At 40.7% G+C, this 24,771-nt stretch overlaps 1 protein-coding gene across 2 annotated transcripts in view; it reads right to left on the bottom strand.

The window, feature by feature from the left end:
• otofa (otoferlin a) overlaps positions 1-24,771 on the bottom strand; it is a 397,912-nt gene that overhangs the window by 111,247 nt on the left and 261,894 nt on the right. For both annotated transcript variants that reach the window (XM_067983769.1, XM_067983768.1), the window contains 10 exons: positions 23,225-23,309; positions 19,614-19,773; positions 18,349-18,535; positions 16,463-16,649; positions 16,040-16,263; positions 14,913-15,021; positions 11,204-11,387; positions 8,745-8,865; positions 4,499-4,599; positions 910-1,000 (listed from right to left, as the gene is read on the bottom strand). In XM_067983769.1, the coding sequence (XP_067839870.1) occupies positions 910-1,000; positions 4,499-4,599; positions 8,745-8,865; positions 11,204-11,387; positions 14,913-15,021; positions 16,040-16,263; positions 16,463-16,649; positions 18,349-18,535; positions 19,614-19,773; positions 23,225-23,309 (1,449 nt within the window). The remainder of the gene's footprint in view (positions 1-909; positions 1,001-4,498; positions 4,600-8,744; positions 8,866-11,203; positions 11,388-14,912; positions 15,022-16,039; positions 16,264-16,462; positions 16,650-18,348; positions 18,536-19,613; positions 19,774-23,224; positions 23,310-24,771) is intronic.

Genomic DNA, 24,771 nt, shown 5'->3' with positions numbered 1-24,771 from the left:
TGGTCACAATACTACAAATCTCATAAAAGTAATTCTCGAGTTTTATCATTGACAACTCTCATTTGTGAATAGCAGTAATATTTATTTGACAGAACACCCGTGGTATCATTAAAGCAAGTTCCTCTACACTGAATGATTTTGTAAAATATAATTAGTGGCAAGTGTGACTTCACAGGAGCCAAATATGAGTGGTGCAGCCACCTGACACTCTGCTATAGATTGTAAAGTTTGATAGGAATGGGAGAGGGCATGTTTCTAAAATGATCTTAAACTGAAGCATGAAGCAGTTAATAAAAACTATGGAGATAAAATATAAATGATAAATTCATTAATTACAGGAATCAACATGAATTTTTGCTGCAAGTGAATTGCTGTGGCTCAGGTCCACTCAGAAACTGTCGTTCTCACTGCCTCTGGGACAGCTTATGCAAATTTGTGTATTTGGGCAGCAAATCACAGAAGCTTGCAGGATTTATCATAGGATGTCACATCACATGGTATCAGTTACCCCAGCTACATATAATAGGCTGATTTCAGGCTAGGATAGGGATATAGAGAAAAAAAACGACAAATGCTGGAAATACACAACAGATCCATTAGCATCAGAAACAGGAAAAGATCGACTAATGTTTTGTGGTAGAGGCTTTTTGACGGAATCTTCGCCATGCCTTCCAAAACTACATTAGGAAATTTCAAGCCTTCTGAGTCGTGAGCTCTTTCTGAACAGAATGATTTAATTAGACTCCTCAACTCCTTAGGAATAATCTAACAGGATATTGTATCCTACACAAACTGCAACACCATCGTGAGGATCTCATGTAGTCTTTGAAAGAACACCCGGGTCCCTAGTTTCTCATTAAAGTTCCTTGATATAGCTGATTTGTAATACATTAGGCACATTTAACATACCAGTTCCCTTACGCAGGACTTAAGCCTCTCTCTGTCCAGCTTAGTCCTCCCTGAGGCATTTTGGTCCTTATTCGCCAGTGACACAAAACGGCTGTTGGAAGAATATAAATAGATAAATGTTCAGACCACAGTGGATTTCTTTTAAAAGTGGTTTGGATGAATAATAGAACAACAGCTCAATGACCTTACATGATACAAGAACATAACAACAGAAGAACATAAGAAACAGGAGCAGGAGTAGGCCATATGGCCCCTCGAGCCTGCTCCGCCATTCAATAAGATCATGGCTGATCTTAGACTTCAACTCCACTTTCCCACCCGATCCCCATATCCCTTGATTCCGCTTGAGTCCAAAAATCTATCCATCTCAGTCTGGAATATATTCAATGACTCAGCATCCACAGCCCTCTGGGATAGAGAATTCCATAGATTCACAACCCTCTGAGTGGAGAAATTCCTCCTCATCTCAGTCTTAAATGGCTGCCCCCTTATCCTGAGACTATGCCCCTAGTTCTAGACTCGCCAGCAAGGGGAAACAACCTCTCAGTATCTACCCTGTCAAGCCCCCTCAGAATCTTATATGTTTCAATGAGATCACCTCTCATTCTTCTAAACTCCAGAGAGTATAGGCCCATTCTACTTAATCTCTCCTCATAGGGCAACCCCCTCATCCCAGGAATCAATCTAGTGAACCTTCATTGCACTGCCTCCCAAGGCCAGAATATCCTTCCTTAGATAAGGAGACCAAAACTGTACTCCAGGTGTTGTCTCACCAAAGCCATGTACAATTGTAACAAGACTTCCATACACTTGTACTCCAACCCCCTTGCAATAAAGGCCAACATGCCATTTGCCTTCCTAATTGCTTGCTGTACCTGCACGCTAACTTTCTGTGTTTCTTGTACGAGGATACCCAGATCTCTCTGAACACCAACATTTAATAGTTTCTCACCATTTAAAAAATATTTTGCTTTTCTATTCTTCCTACCAAAATGAATAACCTCACATTTCCCCACATTATACTCCAACTGCCACCTTCTTGCCCACTCACATATCCTGTCAATATTCCTTTGCAGACTCTTTCTGTCCTCCTCATAGCTTACTTTCCCATCTACCTTTGTATCATCAGCAAACTTGGAAACATTACACTCTGTCCCTTCATCTAAGTCATTAATATAGATTGTAAATAGCTGAGGCCCAAGCACTGATCCTTACGGCACCCAACTAGTTACAGCCTGCCAACCTGAAAATGACCCGTTTATTCTTACTCTCTGTTTTCTGTCCGTTAACCAATCCTCTATCTATGCTAATATATTACCTCCAACCCATGAGCCCTTATCTTGCACAGCAACCTTTTATGCAGCACCTTATCGAATGACTTTTGGAAATCCAAATATGCTACATTCATTGGTTCCCCTTTATCTACCCTGCTAGTTACAACCTCAAAGAACACTAATAGATTTGTTAAACACAATTTCACTTTCATAAAACCATGTTGACTCTGCCTAATCATATTATGATTTTCTAAGTGCCCTGTTACAACTTCCTTAATGATGGATCCAACATTTTCCCGACGACTGACATCAGGCTAATTGGCCTGTAGTTCTCTGTTTTCTCTTTCCCTCCTTTCTTGAATAGCGGGGTTACATTTGCTGCCTTCCAATCTGTTGGGACCATTCTAGAATTTAGGGAATTTTGGAAGATCACAACCAATGCATCCACTATCTCTGCAGCCACCTCTTTCAGAAGCCTAGGAAGTAGGCCAACAGGTCCAGGGGATTTGTTGGCTTTTAGTCCCATTAGTTTCTCCAGTACTTTTTCTCTACTGATAGTAATTGTTTAAGTTCTCACTCTCATTTGCCCCCTGGTTCCCCACTATTTTTGGTATGCTTTTTGTGTCTTCTACTGTGAGGACAGATACAAAATATTTGTTTAATGTCCCTGCTATTTCCTTATTCCCCATTATAATTTCTCCTGTCTTAGCCTCTAAGGGACCAACGTTTACTTTTGCTACTCTCTTCCTTTTTACATACTCGTAGAAGCTCTTAAAATCTGTTTTTATATTTCTTGCTAGTTTACTCTCATTCTATTTTCTCCCTTTTAATCAATTTTTTGGTCGTCCTTTGCTGGTTTCTAAAACTCTCCCAATCCTAAGGCTTACTACTAATCTTTGCAACATTATAGACCTTTTCTTTTAATCTAATACTATCCTTAACTTCTTTAGTTAAGCATGGATGGATCGCTTTTCCCATGGAGTTTTTATTTTTCAATGGATGTATATTCATTGAGAATTCTGAAATATTTCTTTAAATGTCTGCCACTGCTTGCCTATCATCATATCTTTTAATCTAATTTCCCAATCTACCTTAGCCAACTCACCACTCATACCCATGTAATTAGCTTTATTTAAGTTTGAGACTCTAGTTTCGGACTTAAGTATGTCACTCTCAAACTCAATGTGAAATTCTATCATATTATGATCACTCTTCCCCAGAGGATCCTTTACTATGAGATTACTAATTAACCCTGTTTTATTACACAATACAGGATCTAAAATAACTTGTTCCCTGGTTGGATCCACGATGTGTTGTTCTAGGAAACTGTCTCAAATGCATTCCATGAACAAGACATTTCATGAATTCATGGCCACCATCAGTCTCAAAAGAAAGACTTTCATTTATAAAATACCTTAGCATGTCTCACGAATGTCCCAAAGCACTTCACAGACAATAAATTACTTTGAAGTGCAGTGGCTGTTGTCATGTAGGTCAATGAGGCAACATTTTGTGTATGGCAAGATCCCACAAACAGCAATGAGATGAACGACTACTTAATTTGCTCCTGATGGTACTGGTTGAGGAAGGAATGTTGACCAGGATACCAAGAAAATGGCTTGCTCCCCTTCCAACAGTGCCGTTGGATCTTTAGTATTCACCTGGAGTAGGAAGACCTGACCTCAGTTCAACACCTCATGTGAAGGCCAGGACCTCTGACAATGCAGCAGCCCCTCAGTACTGAACTAGAGTTAAACCCACATCTATTGACCCAGAGGTGAGAATGCTACCAACTGAGCCAGGCTGACATTGAGGATGTGGTTTGGGAGCAGGGTTAATGAGGAATAGTGATTCCTCAATACAACACATAGCTGGGATGAACAATGACACTGTTGAAATAAATCAGAATTAAAATCACGAGATGAAAAGAAAACAAAATAAAAACGAGAAGATTAAAAAGATTAGACAAAAACTTAAAGCTGAAGTCAATGGAAATAAAAATAGGGAAAGATATAAAACGGGCTGCCTATTTGCTATCACCCGATTTTCACTATCACACAAAGTCAAAATTTATACACATAGTGCTAATTGAATGAAGTGTGGCTTGTTTATGGCGATGGCTAAAAGGTCTTCAACATGAGAGTAATGAGCAATCCTGCAATATTTCACCGGGAAATCACTTGCTTTTTTTTGTTGATTAATTATAGAATGGATCAGGATTGGTGAATTTGATCCAATTGACTAAAGTGGCATTGCAATTGTTTTAGAACCAGGTGATATAGTTGGTTAAAGCACTAATCTCTATTTGTACCCACTTGCATCCGCTGCTCAACTCCTCCAAGACTCCTCTGAGTCGTCGTTCAGGGTGTGGCTTTTCAGTCTTCATGATCTCCTGAACATCATTCAGGCCTTCCTCCTATTATCAAGAAATAGAGGATATTAAACAATTATTGCTATAGTGATAACAAAGAAGGAGACAAGGAGTCTGTTGACATCTGTAACAGAATACAACTTCTTTACTAACGACCAACTCCTAAATATATCAACAGGAGCCTTTTAATTATAACAGAAACCGGACTGGATTTTTTAGGATGCTAAAATGAGTCCCTGAAGGGGAAATAGCTTATCCACTGTGTGCAAACTGTTCGACTTGTAGAAATGGCTTTAGCACAATTCAATTCAGGCTTCTGGTTTCTAAAGCCCTGGAAATTATTGATTGAAAGAAGCAGAATAAATGGTTTTCCCACTTTATTGAGTTCACAATCCTTAACGAGGTAACCATCGTAAACATTGTTTTTTTAAAACTCTTCCTCTCAGAGTATCCCTTGGGCCTTGGGCATTGTTATACGAGGAACTTCAGAAAAGAATAATGGTTCAGTAGCATAGATACTAGTACAGTATACAGATACTGAATTGAAACTGGTCACGATTGCAGTGCCTTCACTGAGGTGTACCCAAGATGATGATGATTTACCAGTGGTGATGAAGGCAGCTCTCTTCAGACATTCCCAGATAAGTATTCCTAGGTTTGTAAAGATGGCTGCACAGGTAATGGTGGGTGCGAGCAGATTTGACTCCTGGGCTGTGATATTAATGGGGAGGTGGAGAGAGTGCCCGGAAGGCCGCAATCTGCTGACGGACCTGGCAAGACCAGGGACATAGAGGCACTGAAGATCTTAACAGCAGGACCTCATTAAAATATTGTAGGGCCACCTCCCGCTCAGCAGCCAGCCAATGGGCAGCCTGGCCTGCGGGTGAGAGAGAGCGCTAGCGGCAGGAGGCCGCAGCTGGAGACCCGTGGGGAGGGTCCCCGGCCAGAGGGAAGAGAGCACCAGGCGGCAATCGGGAGGAGTGGCGGGAGGCCAGTGATCGGGAGGACTGGGGGGAGGTCTGCGATCGGGAGGGTTGGGGGGAGGTCGGCGATCGGGAGGGTTGGGGGGAGGTCGGCGATCGGGAGGGCTGGGGGGAGGTCTGTGATCGGGAGGACTGGGGGGAGGTCTGCGATCGGGAGGGTTGGGGGGAGGTCTGCGATCGGGAGGACTGGGGGGAGGTCTGCGATCGGGAGGACTGGGGGGAGGTCTGCGATCGGGAGGGTTGGGGGGAGGTCGGCGATCGGGAGGGTTGGGGGGAGGTCGGCGATCGGGAGGGTTGGGGGGAGGTCGGCGATCGGGAGGGTTGGGGGGAGGTCTGCGATCGGGAGGGTTGAGGGGAGGTCGGCGATCGGGAGGGTTGGTGGGAGGTCGGCGATCGGGAGGGTTGGGGGGAGGTCTGCGATCGGGAGGGTTGGGGGGAGGTCGGCGATCGGGAGGGTTGGGGGGAGGTCGGCGATCGGGAGGGTTGGGCGGAGGTCTGCGATCGGGAGGGTTGGGGGGAGGTCTGCGATCGGGAGGGTTGGGGGGAGGTCGGCGATCGGGAGGGTTGGGGGGAGGTCTGCGATCGGGAGGGTTGGGGGGAGGTCTGCGATCGGGAGGGTTGGGGGGAGGTCTGCGATCGGGAGGGTTGGGGGGAGGTCGGCGATCGGGAGGGTTGGGGGGAGGTCGGCGCTCGGGAGGGTTGGTGGGAGGTTGGTGATCGGGAGGGTTGGGGGGAGGTTGGTGATCGGGAGGGTTGGGGGGAGGTTGGTGATCGGGAGGGTTGGGGGGAGGTTGGTGATCGGGAGGGTTGGGGGGAGGTTGGTGATCGGGAGGGTTGGGGGGAGGTCTGCGATCGGGAGGACTGGGGGGAGGTCTGCGATCGGGAGGATTGGGGGGAGGTTGGTGATCGGGAGGGTTGAGGGGAGGTCGTCGATCGGGAGGGTTGGGGGGAGGTTGGTGATCGGGAGGGTTGGGGGGAGGTTGGTGATCGGGAGGGTTGGGGGGAGGTTGGTGATCGGGAGGGTTGGGGGGAGGTCGGCGATCGGGAGGACTGGGGGGAGGTCTGCGATCGGGAGGATTGGGGGGAGGTTGGCGATCGGGAGGGTTGGGGGGAAGTCGGTGATCGGGAGGGTTGGGGGGAGGCTAGAGTTTGGGGCTGGGGGAGGTTGAAGGCTTCCTTGAGGGGCCGGGGGGTGGGAGCACACCTTCTCCTCCTGGCCCACAAGGAGTGCTAAAAGAGCCACTTACCATGGGGAACCGGCAGCTCCCGCCTTGGATCAGCTGCTGGGAATCCCACAGCTCGAGCCTTCCCCTCACTTACGATTAAATTAAAGTCGCGGCGCTGATGATGTCATTAGGTCGTGGCTTTGTTATGGTAATTAGGCCCACGCCTGCCTGTTGGGGGAGCCTCGTCCATGGCCTGATTCCTGCACTTTAAAATTTAAAGGGGAGGGAATGGGGTCAGGTTGCCCGATCCTAATATTTTAATCCCCACCTCCCCGACCCTCTCCCGCCAATCAGAGGAAGTGGAGGGGGGGTGGGTTAAAACCGAGGCCCCTGGGTCAGTAGATGACACCCTGTTCGCCAGGTATAACATGACCCGGCCACATTATACTGGATATGTACAGTGGGTCTTCTATCTTCCCGTGGAACGCAGAACACCAAATGGAATGTACAAGCCCATGAATGACCTACATGGTAGTATGTACATGACTGTGCTTCAACAGTGGTGATCTGTATAAAGGGACCGCTGGAGGTGAATCATCAGAAGGCTCGGAATTTTTGAGAGGATAATTCTTGTGCAGCCTGCGATTGGCTCCCTACACCTCCCCGCCCCCCGACCCGATCTGCCAGCCAGGTGCTGACTGATTGTGCCCCCACCCACAACCGACGAGCTGCATAAGGGAACCTGTTTGGTGTCTGCAGTTCGCTGGCGGCATTTAAATGAGGCCCAACCTCGAAAAAGTTTTGGGCCTTCCAACGTTGGCTTCGGGTGACCATGTGGCCACTCCGCCATCTTTGTGCCCGTTTCAGGCAGAAGTCGAATTCCCCCCACCATGTTTAATAAACATTTTGAAATAGGACCTTTTGATACATTTTCGATATTCTGCAAACAAAATATAAAGTTTATGTAACTCTTTTTTGAAATAACTAATCATTTAAGTGCAACCCTTTCAGATTCAAGCAATCAAATTTTATTTGCCTCTCAGTAGATGAATTCTGTTGTAATCTGAAGCTACTTAACACTGATTTACAAGGACGTGACTAATTTTCAGTACTGGTTATAGATTTATGTCAATTATTCAATTAATATTTGAAATTAAGTTACAATTGCAATAATAATTTGACGTTGGTAACACAATCCATACACTGGGAGTTTATTTCTTTAAAAAAGATCTTTTTACTATTTCCCCTTTTTATTTATTTTCCTCATTATTTTATGTAAATGCCTTTCATTATGCATCTCAGACCAGGATTCTTTAAATACTGTTCTTCAGCTGGCCACTAGGGGGTATATGAGGGCAATCTGGGATGACTCGTCAGCCAACCACCTAAGGAAGCTACAGTTCAAATTAACAACTGGACATCTTGGGAATCATGAGTGCAAATCGCAGTCCTAACATTTCATGGTACATGTACTGTGCACTGCAACATCAACATATCAAAGCCCCAAGTTCCCTTGTATTACTACAAACCCTTGCAGTAAATTGCTTCCCAAGACTATAATTGCCTTCTCAGGGACTTGTAGGCAGAATCAGCCTGTTCCAAAAAACTATTGCAATACAATGCATGCTGGCCATCTTAGTGATTTGATGCTGCAGAAGACATTTTGCATAAGGTTTTAAAACCTTATGCTACGTTGCTGGATGTATCGGCCACTCATATTTTTTCAAATAAAAGTTCAAATCAAAAACTTTGTGAAAACTTGTAAGTGTTAGATGCTATCAAGTGGCGGGATAATGTCAACATTTTGCTAATCATGTCCACCATTCACAGATAAAGTGCCTTCCCTTCATGATCCAGTCCTTTGCTATAAATGTTGTGAGATATTTTATCCTGCAGAGATATTTTGATGAACAGAACAATATACAGCAGTTCTGAAATAGGTAAGAATGGATACCTAACTGCTGGAGTACTCATCAGGCAGAAAACACATGAAACTCTTTTTAGATCTGAACCCTTAGGAGAAAAAAAAAATCATACTAACCAGTTTATCTGCAATCTTGTCCATGATGTTTGCATTGTAGAGTCGCCTTCGCTGGTCTTGCCACCAGCTTTTGATATATGTGCAAGGCTTCTTTTCAAAGTATGGCAAGTGGAAGTAGTTTCTGAAAAGAAATTACAAGAAGTTACTTTATAAGTTAGGTCAACAGGCCTTTTCTGTAATGGATATTGCTTTCCCCTGGAGCCTGTTCATTACTACAGTATTGCTGAAAAATATCTTCAATTTCTCAAAACTTATACCATCCTTCACTGGTTCAAAAATACTGAATATTTACTTTTTGTGCATACAGCAGTTTTACTTTCACAGCCCCAACAATGTTATTTCACACTAAAAATAATTCGTGATACACATATAAAAATAACACACCTCGCTATATATTGCACGTTCCATGGGCAGTTCCCTGACAGGCACCATGAGACTAACGCCCCACATGGCTGAGTATTCTTTCATGGACTGACGTACATGAAATGTAATGTTTATGGGTATCACCACAATGTTTGTATTATTGTACACTAAAAATAGTTTAATATGCTGCAATTTCAAACACTTAATCATTTCTGATCTGTCTTTTTCATATGTTAGCGTGAGCATAACATAATATAATGCACCAGTAGTGGCTTATTACTGACTTAATTTCATTAATGCGTACTTGCCAGCAATAGATTTTCTTTCATGAAACAAGCAAAAAAGTACACATGCATTGGTGCAATGTCCTTTAATTATTATTTTAAAATTGTTTATGCGGGACATGGTGCACTTGTGTCACAGTTTTCTTGGGAGATAATGAGGTAAAATAAGTCAATTGCTCAGATATATTCAGGATAGAACCAATTTAAAGCATAAAAATCATTTAAGGCACTTCAAATTTTGTTAACCTTCTCCCTTCAGATAAAGTCTCAGTAAATGGGAAGATTCCAAAGAAAGAAAGACTTGCATTTATATAGAACTTTTCACAACCTCAGGACATCCCAAAGCGTTTATAGCCAATGAAGTACTTTTTTGAAGTGTAGTCACTGTTGTAAGGGAAATGCAGCAGCCAATATGCGCACAGCAAGGTCCCACAAACAACAATGCGATAATGACCAGAAAATCTGTTTTAGTGATGTTGGGTGAAGGATAAATATTGTCCTGGACACCGGGAAGAACTCCTCAGCTCTTCTTCGAAACAGTGTCACGGGATCTTTTACATCCACCCGAGGGGGCAGATGGGGCCTCATTTTGTCAGTCATATTTAGGCCAATTTTCTAACAATTCTGAGGTATCCGACATCAAGCAATATCATGAAGTTTGTGAAGAAACTTTATGCAATCTAGTTTTATTTTAGTTTTCTTAAATATTCTGAGAAAAGGTAGCCTGGTGAGAGGCCCACCCACCCTGAATTGTGGTGATTAAATAGGACCAATTACTCATAGCATGAGGCTTGGAGTATATCTTCCGATAATGTTATTCAGAATTGGTATAGTGGTGACCCCAATTGTCTGCTCAAAATATAAACTGGATTAGAAAAATAACTGGAAAGATAAATCAAATTAACTAAGATTATGATTGGCGGCTCAATTGATGTGTTCTTACTGATACTTAACCATCTCATTTTCCATTTTTGGCCCTCTTTGGGGCTTCAAATTTTCTCAGGTCTCACTCTGCCATTGTAAGTGGGATGGGACTTCTGTTTGTCCATTAGTTGCACCCTCGCCTCATCCCACATCCTGCGCCAGCGTCTCATTTAAATATTTCAGGGCAGCGCTCAGATCATTTACAGTGCAGATGGGGGCCGGCTTCAGATAGGGGAGGAGAGGAAGACATTGATTGCAGTGTAAGTGGGCTCGGTCTACCTGAAGATTTCCAAAAAGTGGCCCATTTTTAAATAGGCTAGTTTCCGTACTGCCTTTTAAATTTTAAATCTGTCGCAAGACCCTTGGCAATGCTGGACACCAGGCACAAATCCCTTTTCGCCAGCGTTGCTATGGTGCAAATACAGGGAAATACATTTACCTCATTTGCATGGCATCATAATAGGCCCACTCATGGGAGCCCAGTGATTTGACTGCGGACTGCATTATGGCAAGAGATGGGAAACCAGTTCCAAGAGGTAGTCTTGTACTGGTTGGATTTCACACCCACTACAATATAACTGCAATATGAAGCCAAATTAGTGGAGAGCTGACACTTCTGTTGGCCCTCTTCTAACATTAAGATTTTCCTGCCATTCAGAAGCCAATGAGCAAGCTCTACTCAGGTGTGCATGCACAAAGCTTCCTTATCCCCGGGCAGAGAGTAATGCAGGGAGAGGAAGCTAGGAGTGCAACTCAAATCTAGTAGCCCTATATTGCACTGTGCAATTCTCTCTGTGACTCAGTAATTGAGTGAATAGTTTAGTGGTATCACTAAGAAGTTCTATTTATCAGTTCAGTGATATCCTTGTTTATGTATGGAGTACAGACCTGTCAGTTATAACGGGCTTCATTGGTGGAGTGCAGGAGACAGGCACGAGGTCTCCATCATCTTCTGCCTCGTCTTCACTTGAGTTCTGGAGAAGTTCTGACTCCTCCTCATCACCGTCCCCTCCACCTTTTCTCTTGCGAATGGTTGGCTTGCTTATTCCATCAATTTGGTTTCCATAGTTACCTAGAAAGAAGAACAGTTATTAAGTTTCCTTGTCCTGGAAGATTACCTAAGGGAAACCTTAAGATCATATCCAGTAATGTGGATGTACATCCACATTGAACTAGAAGTAATAAAGTTGTTTATACAAACTGGACTTGCACCAGTTCAATGTGAACTCTTGCTCTATGAACATCATTTGCAACTTAATTTATAAAGTATATACTATAGGGAAATTATTGTGTTGCTCCTTAGATATGGGGATGGTGCTAGAGGGCTGGAGGATTGCAAATGTTACACCCCTGTTCAAAAAAGGGGAGAGGGATAAACCCGGCAATTATAGGCCAGTCATCCTAACGACGGTGGTGGGGAAACTTTTAGAGACAATAACCTGGGACAAAATAAATAGGCACTTGGAAAAATATGGGCTAATAAATGAAAGTCAGCATGGATTTGTTATCGGAAAATCATGTTTAATTAACTTGATTGAGTTCTTTGATGAAGTAACAGAGAGGGTTGATGAGGGAATTGTGTTTGATGTTGTGTATATGGACTTTCAAAAGGCATTTGATAAATTACCACATAATAGACTTGTTAACAAAATTAAAGTGGTAAACGGTTGTTTTTCAGACTGGAAGGAAGTATACAGGGGTGTTCCCCAGGGGTTGGTATTAGGATCACTGCTCCTTTTGATGTACATTAATGACCTGGACTTGGGTATAGAGGGCATAATTTCAAAGTTTGCAGATGACATGAAACTCGGGAATGTAGTAAACAATGTGGAGGATAGTAACAGACTTCAGGAGGACATAGACAGACTGGTGAAATGGGCAGACAAATGGCAGATGAAATTCAATGCAGAGAAGTGTAAAATGATGCATTTTGGTGGGAAGAATGAGGAGAGGCAATATAAACGAAAAGGTATCATTTTAAAGAGGGTGCAGGAACAGAGAGACCTGGGGGTGCACATTCACAAATCTTTGAAGGTGGCACGTCAAGTTGAGAAGGCTGTTAACAAAACAAATGGGATCCTAGGCTTTATTAATAGAGGTACAGAGTACAAAAGCAAGGAAGATATGCTAAACCTTTATAGAATAGTGGTTAGGCCTCAGCTGGAGTATTGTGTTCAATTCTGGGCACCACACTCGAGGCCTTGGAGATGGTGCAGAAGAGATTTATTAGAATGGTGCCAGGGATAAGGGAGTACGTGGAGAGACTGGAGATGCTGGGGTTGTTCTCCTTAGAACAGAGACGGTTAAGGGGAAATTTGATAGAGCCATTCAAAATCATGAACAGTTTTGACAGAGAAATTGTTTCCAGTGGTGGACGGGTTGGCAACCAGAGGACACAGATTTAAGGTGATCGGCAAAAGAGCCAGAGGTGATGTGAGGAAACATTTTTTTACGCAGCGAGTTGTAATGATCTGGAATGCACTGCCTGAAAGGGGGGGGGGGGTGGAAGCAGATTCAATAGTAACTTCCAAAAGGGAATTGGATAAATACTTGAAGGAAAAAATTTACAGGGCTATGGTGAAAAATTAGGGGAATGGGACTGATTGGATAGCTCTGTCAAAGGGCAGGTACAGACACGATGGGCTGAATGACCTCCTCCTGTGCTGTACGTACTATGATACTATGAAAATGATTACACACAGTGATACAGGGGCCTCATAGAACTGGTCTTTCAGGCCAGATTAAAACCACAGTAAAGAAGCATTGCAAAAATGAGTATTTTAGTTTTTAATGCAACATAGATCTCCCATGACATTACACATGGGGAATCAAGCCTTAGTCTTTAGTTCAAATGGGGTTAGAGGGTAGGTGATAATTGGACCAGGGCACCAGATATAATTCAGTCCCCATGTGAAAGTCATACATTTTGTCCCTATTTTTATATAATACTTTCATTAGCTGATAATTTCTAATAGCAAGATTTCACTGTAGTATTAAAACAGTTTTCTTTCAAACAATCCTAATTTTACTTTGTAGTCTAAGGTTATTTTATTCCATACTGATTTTGGTCAGGAACAGGACAAATTACACAAATGAAATTGTCAAAATATCACCAGTTTTTTCTTGCATAACTTATCATCATAACTTATGGTAACTGCCTGTGATTGTAGTTTGAAGTATAATACCCTCTAGAAAATGTAAACAGAGGAACAGGAACACATCTCAAGGAAGAATCTTTATTGAACTGCAACTTCTTTCATGCCATATGTATAGACCCAAAGCCCATAAGATAAATTTTTGTTATTCTGAGAAGTGAGATAATAATTTTGTATGTCTTTCTTGAAATCATTCTAAAGATGAACTGGTATGACATTTAAGAAAAAAGTAGAGTTGATCATTATGTCTGGTCCAATCTATGAGTTATTTAAATATTTTATTACAATCCAATCTATGAGTTATTTAAATATTTTATTACAGTAGGATGCAATGGTATTCTATTTATACAATGCCTAACAATGTTGTCAATCTTTGCAAAACATTAGCAAAACGTTTCCTTTTAGCTTATAACGTCCTTTAAACAGGAATTGAATAAGTATTTGAAAAGGAAGAATTAAAAAAAGATACAGAGAAAGGGCAGGGGATTAGGAGTCCACAGCTCCACTTGAAGAACTAACAGCAGCTCAGGTGTGATGGGCTGAATGGCCATCTTCGGTACTACAACTTCAAGAATTTAATAATTAAATAAATAGTGGAGCTATCTGATATTTATGCACAACATAAAAGAGGAGAAAGTTGTTCAGGTGCCCTGGCCAACATTCCTCGACTAACACCATCAAAAACTGATTGACTGGACAGTCATTTCAATATTTGTTGATATTGGATAAATACAGATTGGCTGCCACATTTAGCTTCATAATAGTAAATACACTTCAAAAATAATTCATTGGATGTTCAGAAGTTTCTTTATTTGGAATATTGTAGTTATGTGTGGTTATTTGAGAGGCTCTAGTTTCCAGAGGCATTTAAAAAAATATTATTGCCTTATATTTAGAGGTATTTTTAGTTTACTGTTTAGCTGATTGTTTCTTCTCTTTGTAAACCAAAATTTGACCCTAAAGAAAAGTGATTGTATTAATATGAAACCCGATCACACAGTGAACTTTATGACAATCGGAAAAATTGGTATCACTATGGTATTGTCACAGTGCTTGTAGGTTCGCAGTATTATATAACCTCACAAATGAAATCTTTTAACATCTCGGCACGATGAAGTTCTGAATTTTTGCTCACTCACAGAATTAGTTGCATGTACTGTTCTCCCCTATTATGTATCCTCTATGAAAAGGTGGCTCTGATATTCACTATGAAATACTCGGGTAAATTATCTACTTCCACAGTCTGTGTGCACATTGGGAGTGCATACTGTGAACTTGCTCATCCCAACATATGATTTTTTTTGTCCACTAATTTTAATCAACAGAGAATCATGGTTTGGACATGAACAATTTCATGATGTGTGTTCCCAATGGTGCACAGAAGCAGAAAACATACCTTACCGTTATCCACTATATTGAGACCCTGAGGATTACACACTCACCTATTGTAACTTCAAAACTGACAGGTTTATCTCCAATTTTCCTGTCAAGCATTGTTGCTTCCAGGAAGGCACCAAAGAGGAAGAATTCTTCCATTTTTCCAGTAGCAATCTGGAATTAAAAAGTAAAACATGTTATGCACTGTTCAGGGATTATTCTACTGTGTAAAACATTTATTTGGCTTGGATTCTTCAGGTAAATATAAAATTGACTTGTTGACAAAACTAATACTAATATTGAAGGACTAGTTTCTGAAATGTGAACTAATAGGTATAATGATATTAAGCAAATATCCTTACATCATAGATTTTCAAAGTGGACTCTCTGAACCCCAGAGGGACTACAAGGGAATCTAGGGGGTCTGTGAAGTTATCAGGTTTCTGTCTGTTGTCATCAGGTTTCTCTATTTTTCTGTATTAGTTGACTTATTAGCACATTATTTTGGTTGTTCCCTGTACATCATAAAATGTTTTCAGCAATATTAGCACGGTTTTCCTTGGGGTCAATTTATCAATATTTATAGTGGGTCCACATAAAGATCAATTTGAAAAATCACTGCTTTATATTGACCAATAACATTTAGTAACAAACTATTGCTTAATGTCTTCAGCCCTCAGATTTAAGGATGTAGAATTGCAGACATGATAATCCGTTATGGAAGTGGGGGAAGGGGGAGCCTGTGTCATCCACCTGGCTGTTTAGGAACGATTACACCAAAACATCCTAAACAAACCACTGAAGATGTCCTTATGACACATTAGTAGCATTAAAAAGATTATTGCACGGCTGGACCAATGTTTGCTCACTAACCTTAACCTGCCCAATGGCATGGAGGTAGACATTAGTTTTGATGGTGGTATTGTACGAATGCTTAGCATGCTCGTAACAAATACTTCTGCACTATTTAAATGAAGATATTAGTCTGTTTATTTCAAAATGGGTTAGCATCTTCACTAATTAGGAGAGGGAGGTCCTTGATACAAGCACATTAAACATTTGTACTATTACATTGCAGACAATAATTTCCAAGCTGCAATGTGGTATTTATAAGTCTGATTTCTCCCTGGTGAGCAAGAAAAGTAGGATGACATAAAAATGCCCGTTAATTTCCAGAGATAATACAACTTACATCTGATAGCTGTTGTATTGGCTCCACTTGAACTTCAGTGGAGCTCATTATCTCTGTTGAGGTTGTGTCTAAGATTTCCATAACAATACTGATAAGTAATCGGGCTCTGAAGGAAACCCCCTCACCAAGTCCCTCATTTAAATCCTGATGTTCATCCATTAAGGTATAGTTACGAGTAGAGCCATACATATTCACCCAGGAAGGACCAAAAGTGGGAAGAAACCCTATGAAAAGGACACAATAATTATATGTTAACAATTTCTTGACTTAGCAGAAAAATCATTGGATCTGTTGAATGGCCAGTGGCATACAACAAATTTACAAATTCGAATGGAAGAGATTGAAAAGATCCTATAAAATATGCCTTTAGATCCTGCTGTAGGACCATCAGGAAAAACTGACAGGTGTAAGGCACTAGTTTACCTTTGTCTCCATCATTTGCAATCTTTCTCAGGTCGACAAAATGAGTTCCTATAGCAACTTCATTCACTTTGTCTGAATCACGGATCTGGATTTTTATTCGTGTGCAGAGGGGTGGAAACATTTCAGTAAAAATGATTTGTTCGTTCCATGTTGGTTCATAACTGTTTTTTTGGACAGCGGTCTTTCCCTAGCAAAAGAATAAAAGACCGGATATAAGTGGGGGACAGTTATTAGGGTTAAACAGGAAAACTGATTATTGTTATGATTATGAAGAATGATAATTAATTGTAATGTGATTTTTTTCTAATGTTTCACTGTAAAGTGAGTTCATAATAACAGAGTTATTAGGTATCAATATTGTTTCATACAGAGCTGTTAGTATCAGGGAAATAATATGAGTAACATTTAAGATCAGTGAGAATGACACACATTACAGGATTATTTAAATACAGAACTGTGTTGTCTTTTAAGACAGACATAGATCAAAGTAGACCAGTTTTGAAAACAAAAATGAGTGACTAACACTCCTAGTAAGTGACACTTGACAGGTCTATATGTCATCACAATTTCAGGAAAGTGGTAGGTGGAACGTACATTGTTCGAGACAGTTCATTTCCAGTTATGATTTTGTTTTCAAAATCCAGTCATTTGCATCTATTGAGTGTGGCCAGTGAACTGTGTCTGAGGCTTTGTCTAGAGCACAGCATGCAAGGAAACTATATTGTCTTCAGTCTACACTACAAATCCATATCAGTGAATAAAGAAATAGAATTCAGATCAAAGAATCGCCTCAAATTACTGCAGACGAGTTTTAGAATATCCCGAAACATACATGCAAATGCTGACCAAAAAAACTGACACAGCTGACAACTCAAGTATGACCAAGATTATAAGCCTATGGGATCTATAAGCAAATAGTTACATGGACTTTGTAATTTAAGCTGAGCATCAGGAAGGTATCTCTGGTAGAAGCTCATTAGACTGGGTGTGCCCTTGAACCTCTCAACTTCAGTACAGGTGGGAGTCTGAACTCCTAAGTTATAATAGGTTTTGTGTAGACATGCATCCAAAGCTGCATTGCATCAACTTAAAGGGAGTAGTATAACTGACCAATAAGGGGAGGGAAGGTTTTATGGTTTTCCCTCCCTCTGTCAGGGGAAGTGTGGCACACACAACAAATTCCCCCACAAGGCAATGGAAGAAAGACTGGGAGCTCATCACTTCATTGACTAATTTTGTTCGTTGCTCTTCAGGCTATAAGAAATAATCTGATTACACATCTTTAAATATAACAACAACTTGCATTTATATAACATTTTCAACATAGAAAATATTAGCAGATAAACACAATGGGGTAGAATTTCTGAGGGGGTTCCCCGATCTCCTGCCATAACTTCAGTGGAAACCCCAGAGAAATGGCTTTTTTGTCAGAAATGGCTTTTTATGTCATTTCGCTGGGGATTCCACTGATCTTCCACTACAGTTATGGTAAGAGAGCTGAAAATCCCTGCAGAAATTACTGGTGAATGTGTTCTGATAATATTCCTCTGTCTGCTATTTTAATTAAGCTGTTAACCCATTTAAAAATGAAGGATAATAACATTTTTACAATAAAGTGTCATGCATTTTAGTCATTTTGTTTTTTAAATTTGCTTGTCTTGTGGTACTTTCATTATTCAAAGGTACATTTTGGAAAAAATGGAATGATTCTTATTTGTTGCCTTCATTCTAATATTATATAAAAGGAACTGTTAGGCCGTTGACTCACAGCACCGGAAAATAGATGAGGCAAAAAATTAAAGATCCATTTATATTTGTACCTTATATTTATATTTGTAATATATACAGCTAATAACAGAGTGGACTCTACTTGTTTCTCATTGTACCTTTTGTCCTGCAAATAACACTTGAACGTAGGGATCGACTAAGTCTTTGTTTTCTCCAATGAATGCCTTCTTCATATTAGCCATTATGCTGGTATTCATCTTTGGCAGCCCCTCTGCTCTATAGATCTTGACATAATACCGGGCCCACTGCCTCTCTGAGGGCACTCCTTCAGGAAGCAATAGGTTCCTGTTGATGAACAATAAGCGAATTATAAAGCCCCTAAATATCTAGGGTTAATATTGGTTACGAAGAATGTAATTTGACTTTATCACAAAATCTGTAAAATGAATAAATGAAATTTTTGCACGATATTTCACTTTCAAGTACAAAGTTCCAGATTGACTTTCGAATTCCAAGCAGTTATTTAATATACAGATAATTATTTTTATAGTTACATAAGGCTTCTCTTGATCTTATGCTGTAACTTCAGCAGAAGATCAGTGGAAACCCCAGAGAAACAATATAAGCTCTGAGGTCTCAGCTGATCTTCCTCTGAAGGTACGATGAGAGATCGGGGAATCCCTGTGGAAATTCCACCTCGTAAACAGTGCGTTCATAACCAAAATCAAATTGTGATATTTTGGGGATTGTTGAGGGCAATGTACTCGCAAAAAACATATTTGGGAAGGGAGAAGAGCCATGTGTTATTTCATGACAGTAAGATCACCTGCGAATGGTGCAATGGTGCACTTCATTACAATTTACTCCTGTTGCATCATGTATTTGAAAACAAATTAAAAACAGGTTTACCAAACACTTTTTTCATGCAGAAGGTACCACTTTAAAATTTATTTAAGCATTTATCAACAAATAATATATGAAAGTATGTTCACAAAAACTGTGTACAACATGACATTTGCTGAATGGCATTAAAACAGGAATACCAACAACTGCTTAGTATTCTGCTTTGCCTTATACCAAAGCAATCACTGTTGCAGATAACTTTCCGTCACTCTTCCCCATAATTACACTCTTGATAATATTATCATCTAAATATAACTTCCATCTAGCATTATGGCACATAAATTCTTTCTCACAAGCACAACAAAAATTATGTGGTCCGAGCGGAATTCCATTTTTCCTCAATCAGGACAAGTGATCGGGAAGAAATCATGCTGGTGTGTGAGCACGGGTCATGGTATATCAGAGAACATTATAGGGGGAAGATACTGTAATTCAAAAAAATACTTTCAATTTTAGGTAGTCTTGAATACAAGCACTGAAAATCTTTGAGAAAAATCTTAGTAAAAATGTGATTTCTCACCCTTCTATGTCATCCTCATCGGTCTCATTGGACTTATGTGGTGTCTTGATATTATCGCCTTTCCCAACGACAGCTATGTCACACTTCACATAACCTTTCACCCCAGCAGTGATGTCACCGGGGTCACAGATTATTGCCCATTTGTGGTAGAATTGATGTTCTGGTAAAACAATGAGAAAAGCATAGGAAAGTTACAAAATTGGACATTAAAGTGTGAACAACATAAAGGATAAATGCAGGTTAGTATCATTTTTAATTTTTCTGCAATGAGTCATTTATTTTTCAAACATTTAAATGAAAAAAAATGTTAAGACAGTTCAGTAGACGAAAAGTAGTGCCATTAGTTTCTCAAGCAAATGTAACAACATAAGAACATAAGAAATAGGAGCAGGAGTAGGCCTTACGGCCCCTCGAGCCTGTTCTGCCATTCAATAGATCATGGCTGATCTTCTACCTCAACTCCACTTTCCCATCTGATCCCCATATCCTTTGATTCCCTTAGTGTGCAAAATTCTATCGATCTCAGTCTTGAATATACTCAACGACTGAGTATCCACAGCACTCTGGGGTAGAGAATTCCAAAGATTCACCACTCTCTGAGTGAAGAAGTTTTTCCTCATCTCGGACCTAAATGACTGATCTCTTATCTTGAGACTATGCCCCCTACTTCTAGACTCTCCAGCCAGGGGAAACAGCATCTACCCTGTCAAGTCCTCTAAGAATTTTATACGTTTCCATGAGATCACCTCTCATTCTTCTAATCTCCAGAGAATATAGGCCCATTTTACTCAATCGCTCCTCATAGGACAACCCTCTCATCCCAGGAATCAATCTAGTGAACCTTTGTTGCACTGTCTCTAAGGCAAGTATATTCTCCCTTAGGTAAGGAGACCAAAACTGTACACAGTACTCCGGGTGTGGTCTCACCAGAACCCTATATAATTGCAGCAAGACTTCCTTACTCTTATACTCCAACCCCCTTGCAATAAAGGCTAACATACCATTTGCCTTCCTAATTGCTTGCTGTACCTGCATGTTAACTTTCTGTGATTTGTGTACAAGGACATCCAAATCTCTCTGAATACCAACATTTTAGTCTCTCACCCTTTAAAAAATATTCTGCTTTCCTATTCTTCCTACCAAAGTGAATAACCTCACATTATCATAGAAATCTTAGAATCACAGGAAAATTGCAGCATGGAAGGAGGCCATTCAGCCCATCGAGTCCGCGCCGGCTCTATGCAAGAGCAATCCAGCTAGTCCCGCTCCCCCGCCCTATCCCCGATAGATTATACTCCATCTGTCACTTTCTCGCCCACTCACTTAACCAATCTATGTCCCTTTACAGCCTCTTTGCGTCCTCCTCACAGCTTACTTTCCCACCTACGTTTGTATCGTCAGCAAACGTGGATACATTACACTCGGTCCCCTCATCTAAGTCAGTGATATATATTGTAAACAGCTGAGGCCCAAGCACTGATCCTTGCGGCACCCTACAGGGCACTAGTTACAACCTGCCAACCTGAAAATGACCCGTTTGTTCCTACTCTTTGTTTTTTGTCCGTTAACCAATCCTCAATCCATGCTAATATATTTCCCCCAATTCCACCTAATCTTGAGACCTAAACTTGTGTAACAACCTTTTGTGTGGCACCTTATCGAATGCCTTTTTAAAATCCAAACATACTACATCCACTGGTTCCCCATATCTACCCTGTTAGTTACACCCTCAAAAAATTCTAACAGATTTGTCAAACACGATTTCCCTTTCGTAAAACCATATTGACTCTGCCTAATCAAATTACGATTTTCTAAGTGCCCTGTTACGACATTCTTAATAATAGATTTTAGCATTTTCCATACTACTGATGTTCGGCTAATATTTCCCTGTTTTCTCTCTCCTTTCTTGAATAGTGGGGTTACATTTGCTACCTTCCAATCCACTGGGACCATTCTAGAATCTAGGGAATTCTAGGGAAGATAAAAACCAATGCATCCACTATCTCTGCAGCCACTTCTTTTAAAACCCTACGATGTAGGCCATCAGGCCCAAGGGATTTATCGACTTTTAGTCCCATTAATTTCTCCAGTACTTTTCCTTACTAATCTTAATTACTTTAAGTTCCTCACTCTCATTAGACTCTTGGTTGCCCATTATTTCCTCTATGTTTTTTGTGTCTTCTACTGTGAACAGATACAAAATATTTGTTTAACGTCTCTGCCATTTCCTTATGCCCTATTATGATTTCTCCTGTCTCTGCCTCTAAGGGACCCATGTTTACTTTTGCTAATCTCTTCCTTTTTACATTTTTGTAGAAGTTCTTACAATATGTTTTTATATTTCTTGCTAGTTTACTCTCATATTCAATTTTCTCTCTCTTCATCAATTTCTTGGTTATCCTTTGCTGATTTCTAAAACCCTCCCAATCCTCAGGCTTACTACACTGTTTGGCAATATTGTAAGCATCTCCTTTTAATCTAATATTATCTGTAACTTCTCTAATTAGCCATGGTTGGATCACCTTTCCCATGGAGCTTTTATTCCTCAAGAGTATGTATATTTGTTGAGAATTATGAATTATTTCTTTAAAAGCTCGCCATTGCTTATCTACCGTCATCTTTTAATCTAATTTCCTAATCTACCTTAGCCAACTTGCCCCTCATACCTACATAATTGGCTTGTTTAAATTTAAGACCCCAGTTTCGGACTTAACTACATCACTCTCAAACTCAATATGAAATTCTATCGTATTATGATCACTCCTCCCAGAGGATCCTTAACTATAAGATCGCTAATGAACCCTGTCTCATTTCACAATGCAAGATCCAAAATGGCCTGTTCCCTAGTTGGTTCCTCGACATATTGTTCTAGAAAACTGTTGCAAATGCATTCCACAAACTCATCTTCCAAACTACTTTTGCGAATTTGGTTTGCCCAGTCAATATGAAGATTAAAGTCCCCCATGATTATTGCATTACCCATGTTACATGCTCCTCTAATTTCCTGATTTGTACTCTGTCCATCACTATAACTACTGTTAGGTGGCCTATAAATTACTCCCACCAGTGCTTTCAGTCCCTTGTTATTTCTTAGCTCCACCCATACTGATTCTACGTCCTGATTTTCTGAGCTAAGATCCTTTCTCATTACTGCCTTTATCTCATCTTTTATTATCAGGGCTAACCCCTTTTCCATTTTGCCTATCTTTTCTAAATGTCAAGTACCCTGGAATATTTAGTTCCCAACCTTGGTCACCCAAACAGGTTGCCTTGCAGAAATTGGTCCAAGTGTCATCAGTTGTCTTATAGACTACTGAGTGGAACATCTTGTGAATTACATTTTCATTTTAAGTACATTCTGTAAATATTAGTTAAATGGCCATGATAAAGTCATTCCCTTACAATGGTTTGATTGACAGAATCATTCATTGATGGCGTGGGATGGGATTTTAAAATAAAACAAGCAGTAGGCATGCATGAAGGAGAAGGGAATAGAGGGATATGGGGGCAGTGTAGGAGGAGGCTTTTTTGGAGTACAAATACTAGTATAGATCAGTTGGGCCGATGGCCTGTTTCTGTGCTGAAAATTCCATGTAATTCTATGTGATTACCTGGCTGTGAATAGATAGTTCCTATATCAAGCTTGAACATGCCCACCAATGTCCCACTTCGCAGGAGGTTTTTGGAATGGATCACCTGCAATAGAATAGAGGTAAATCATTTTGATGGACTTTCTTTGTTCTGGTAGGAATAAAGCCTCCCTATTAATTTGAATTTAAAGAGCAAGGGGCGAGATCAACATTTTTTCCCATGACAGTGAAGAGAGAAATCAATTAATTTTAATATAATTTTCAGTGCTTCTAGAATGTGATTATATTTTTGTTGTGTAGAAGGCATTGTTCCCTGTATTTTCCCTATATTCCCCATTATGTTTCCTGTATATTTGCATGAAAGAACACACCAATATGGAAACAATTAAATCATTAACAATATGTTCCAAACATATAACAACATCTATAGCTTACATTGATTTTCGCTCATCTGCTTTTCACCCTTCTTGTTTCTCTTTTATCTTTGATTTTCTCGATCGTTTTCTCCTCGCCTGTGGGCACCATCTCCATCCTTGACCTTTCCCCACCCCCTCTATAAAATGCTGCTAAGAGTTAAGAGGTTGTAGCTTATTCCCTCCTCTCTGTAGTGAAGTGATTGGTTTCCCCCTGCCACCTCCCCATAAGGGCACAGCTAGGATTATTAACTCACTATGTAGGGAACTGTTGTGATACACCTGCACACTATCTCTTTCTTCATGGTACAACAAAAAATAACACCTGAAGTGGAACAATGCAGAGTACACCTGCAGCAAAGAACCACTGAAAAGCATCTCATAGGAGCGTATTTTATTCATAAATGTCTCTATATTTGCATTATATTGAGGTATTTATTACTCTGCTGTATGTTTTATAAGATTCTGGGCGCTAAATTGGGCCATGTAACGCCCGTTGTTTCGACGCTACACGACCTCTCCAGCATCCAAGATGGCGTTTCCAGCGTGACGTGCGCCTGACGCCATCTTGGTATAGGAGTTAGTGCATGTGCAAATCTGAACGCCGGAAGCTTGTAAAGTAAGGAGAAAATGGATACAATCAGCTGTCAATGCTGATTTAAAGTGATAGACAGCATTTTGGGACTTAACGCTCAACTCAACGCAGTCTTAACCCCAACCATCTGAACGTGTCTTAGAGTACCTGGAGGACCCCCCACCAGTGCTATTTAAAGGGACCATGCAGGATTTACAGGTTAGTGGCTGGATTATTGCTTCTGGCTGCCAAGATATTTAACTGTTTTTGGAGGTCTCCTATACTTGAATACTAGGACTAGGGGACATAGCCTAACATTTGGAGCAAGGACGTGTGGGAGTGAAGTTAGGAAATGCTTCTACACGCAAAGGGTGGGGGAAGTTTGGAATGCTCTTCTGCAAACGGCAGTTGATGCTAGCTAGGTGTATGGAGTTAGGTCACAGGTCCAACTAGCTGCGGCTAGTGGTGCAGTTGGTAGGAGACGCCACTTGACAGTTGACCACGTTCATCTTGACCACTTGTGTCAAATCATTGAACTTCTTCCTGCACTGCATCCATGTTCATGATGCTGTGCGCCTGGC

Source organism: Heptranchias perlo, chromosome 5 (genome assembly GCF_035084215.1).
Source record: "Heptranchias perlo isolate sHepPer1 chromosome 5, sHepPer1.hap1, whole genome shotgun sequence".
NCBI classification, from domain to species: Eukaryota; Metazoa; Chordata; class Chondrichthyes; order Hexanchiformes; family Hexanchidae; genus Heptranchias; species Heptranchias perlo.
Note: the sequence above shows the minus strand (reverse complement) of the source record. Positions and strands in the feature narration are given on the sequence as shown.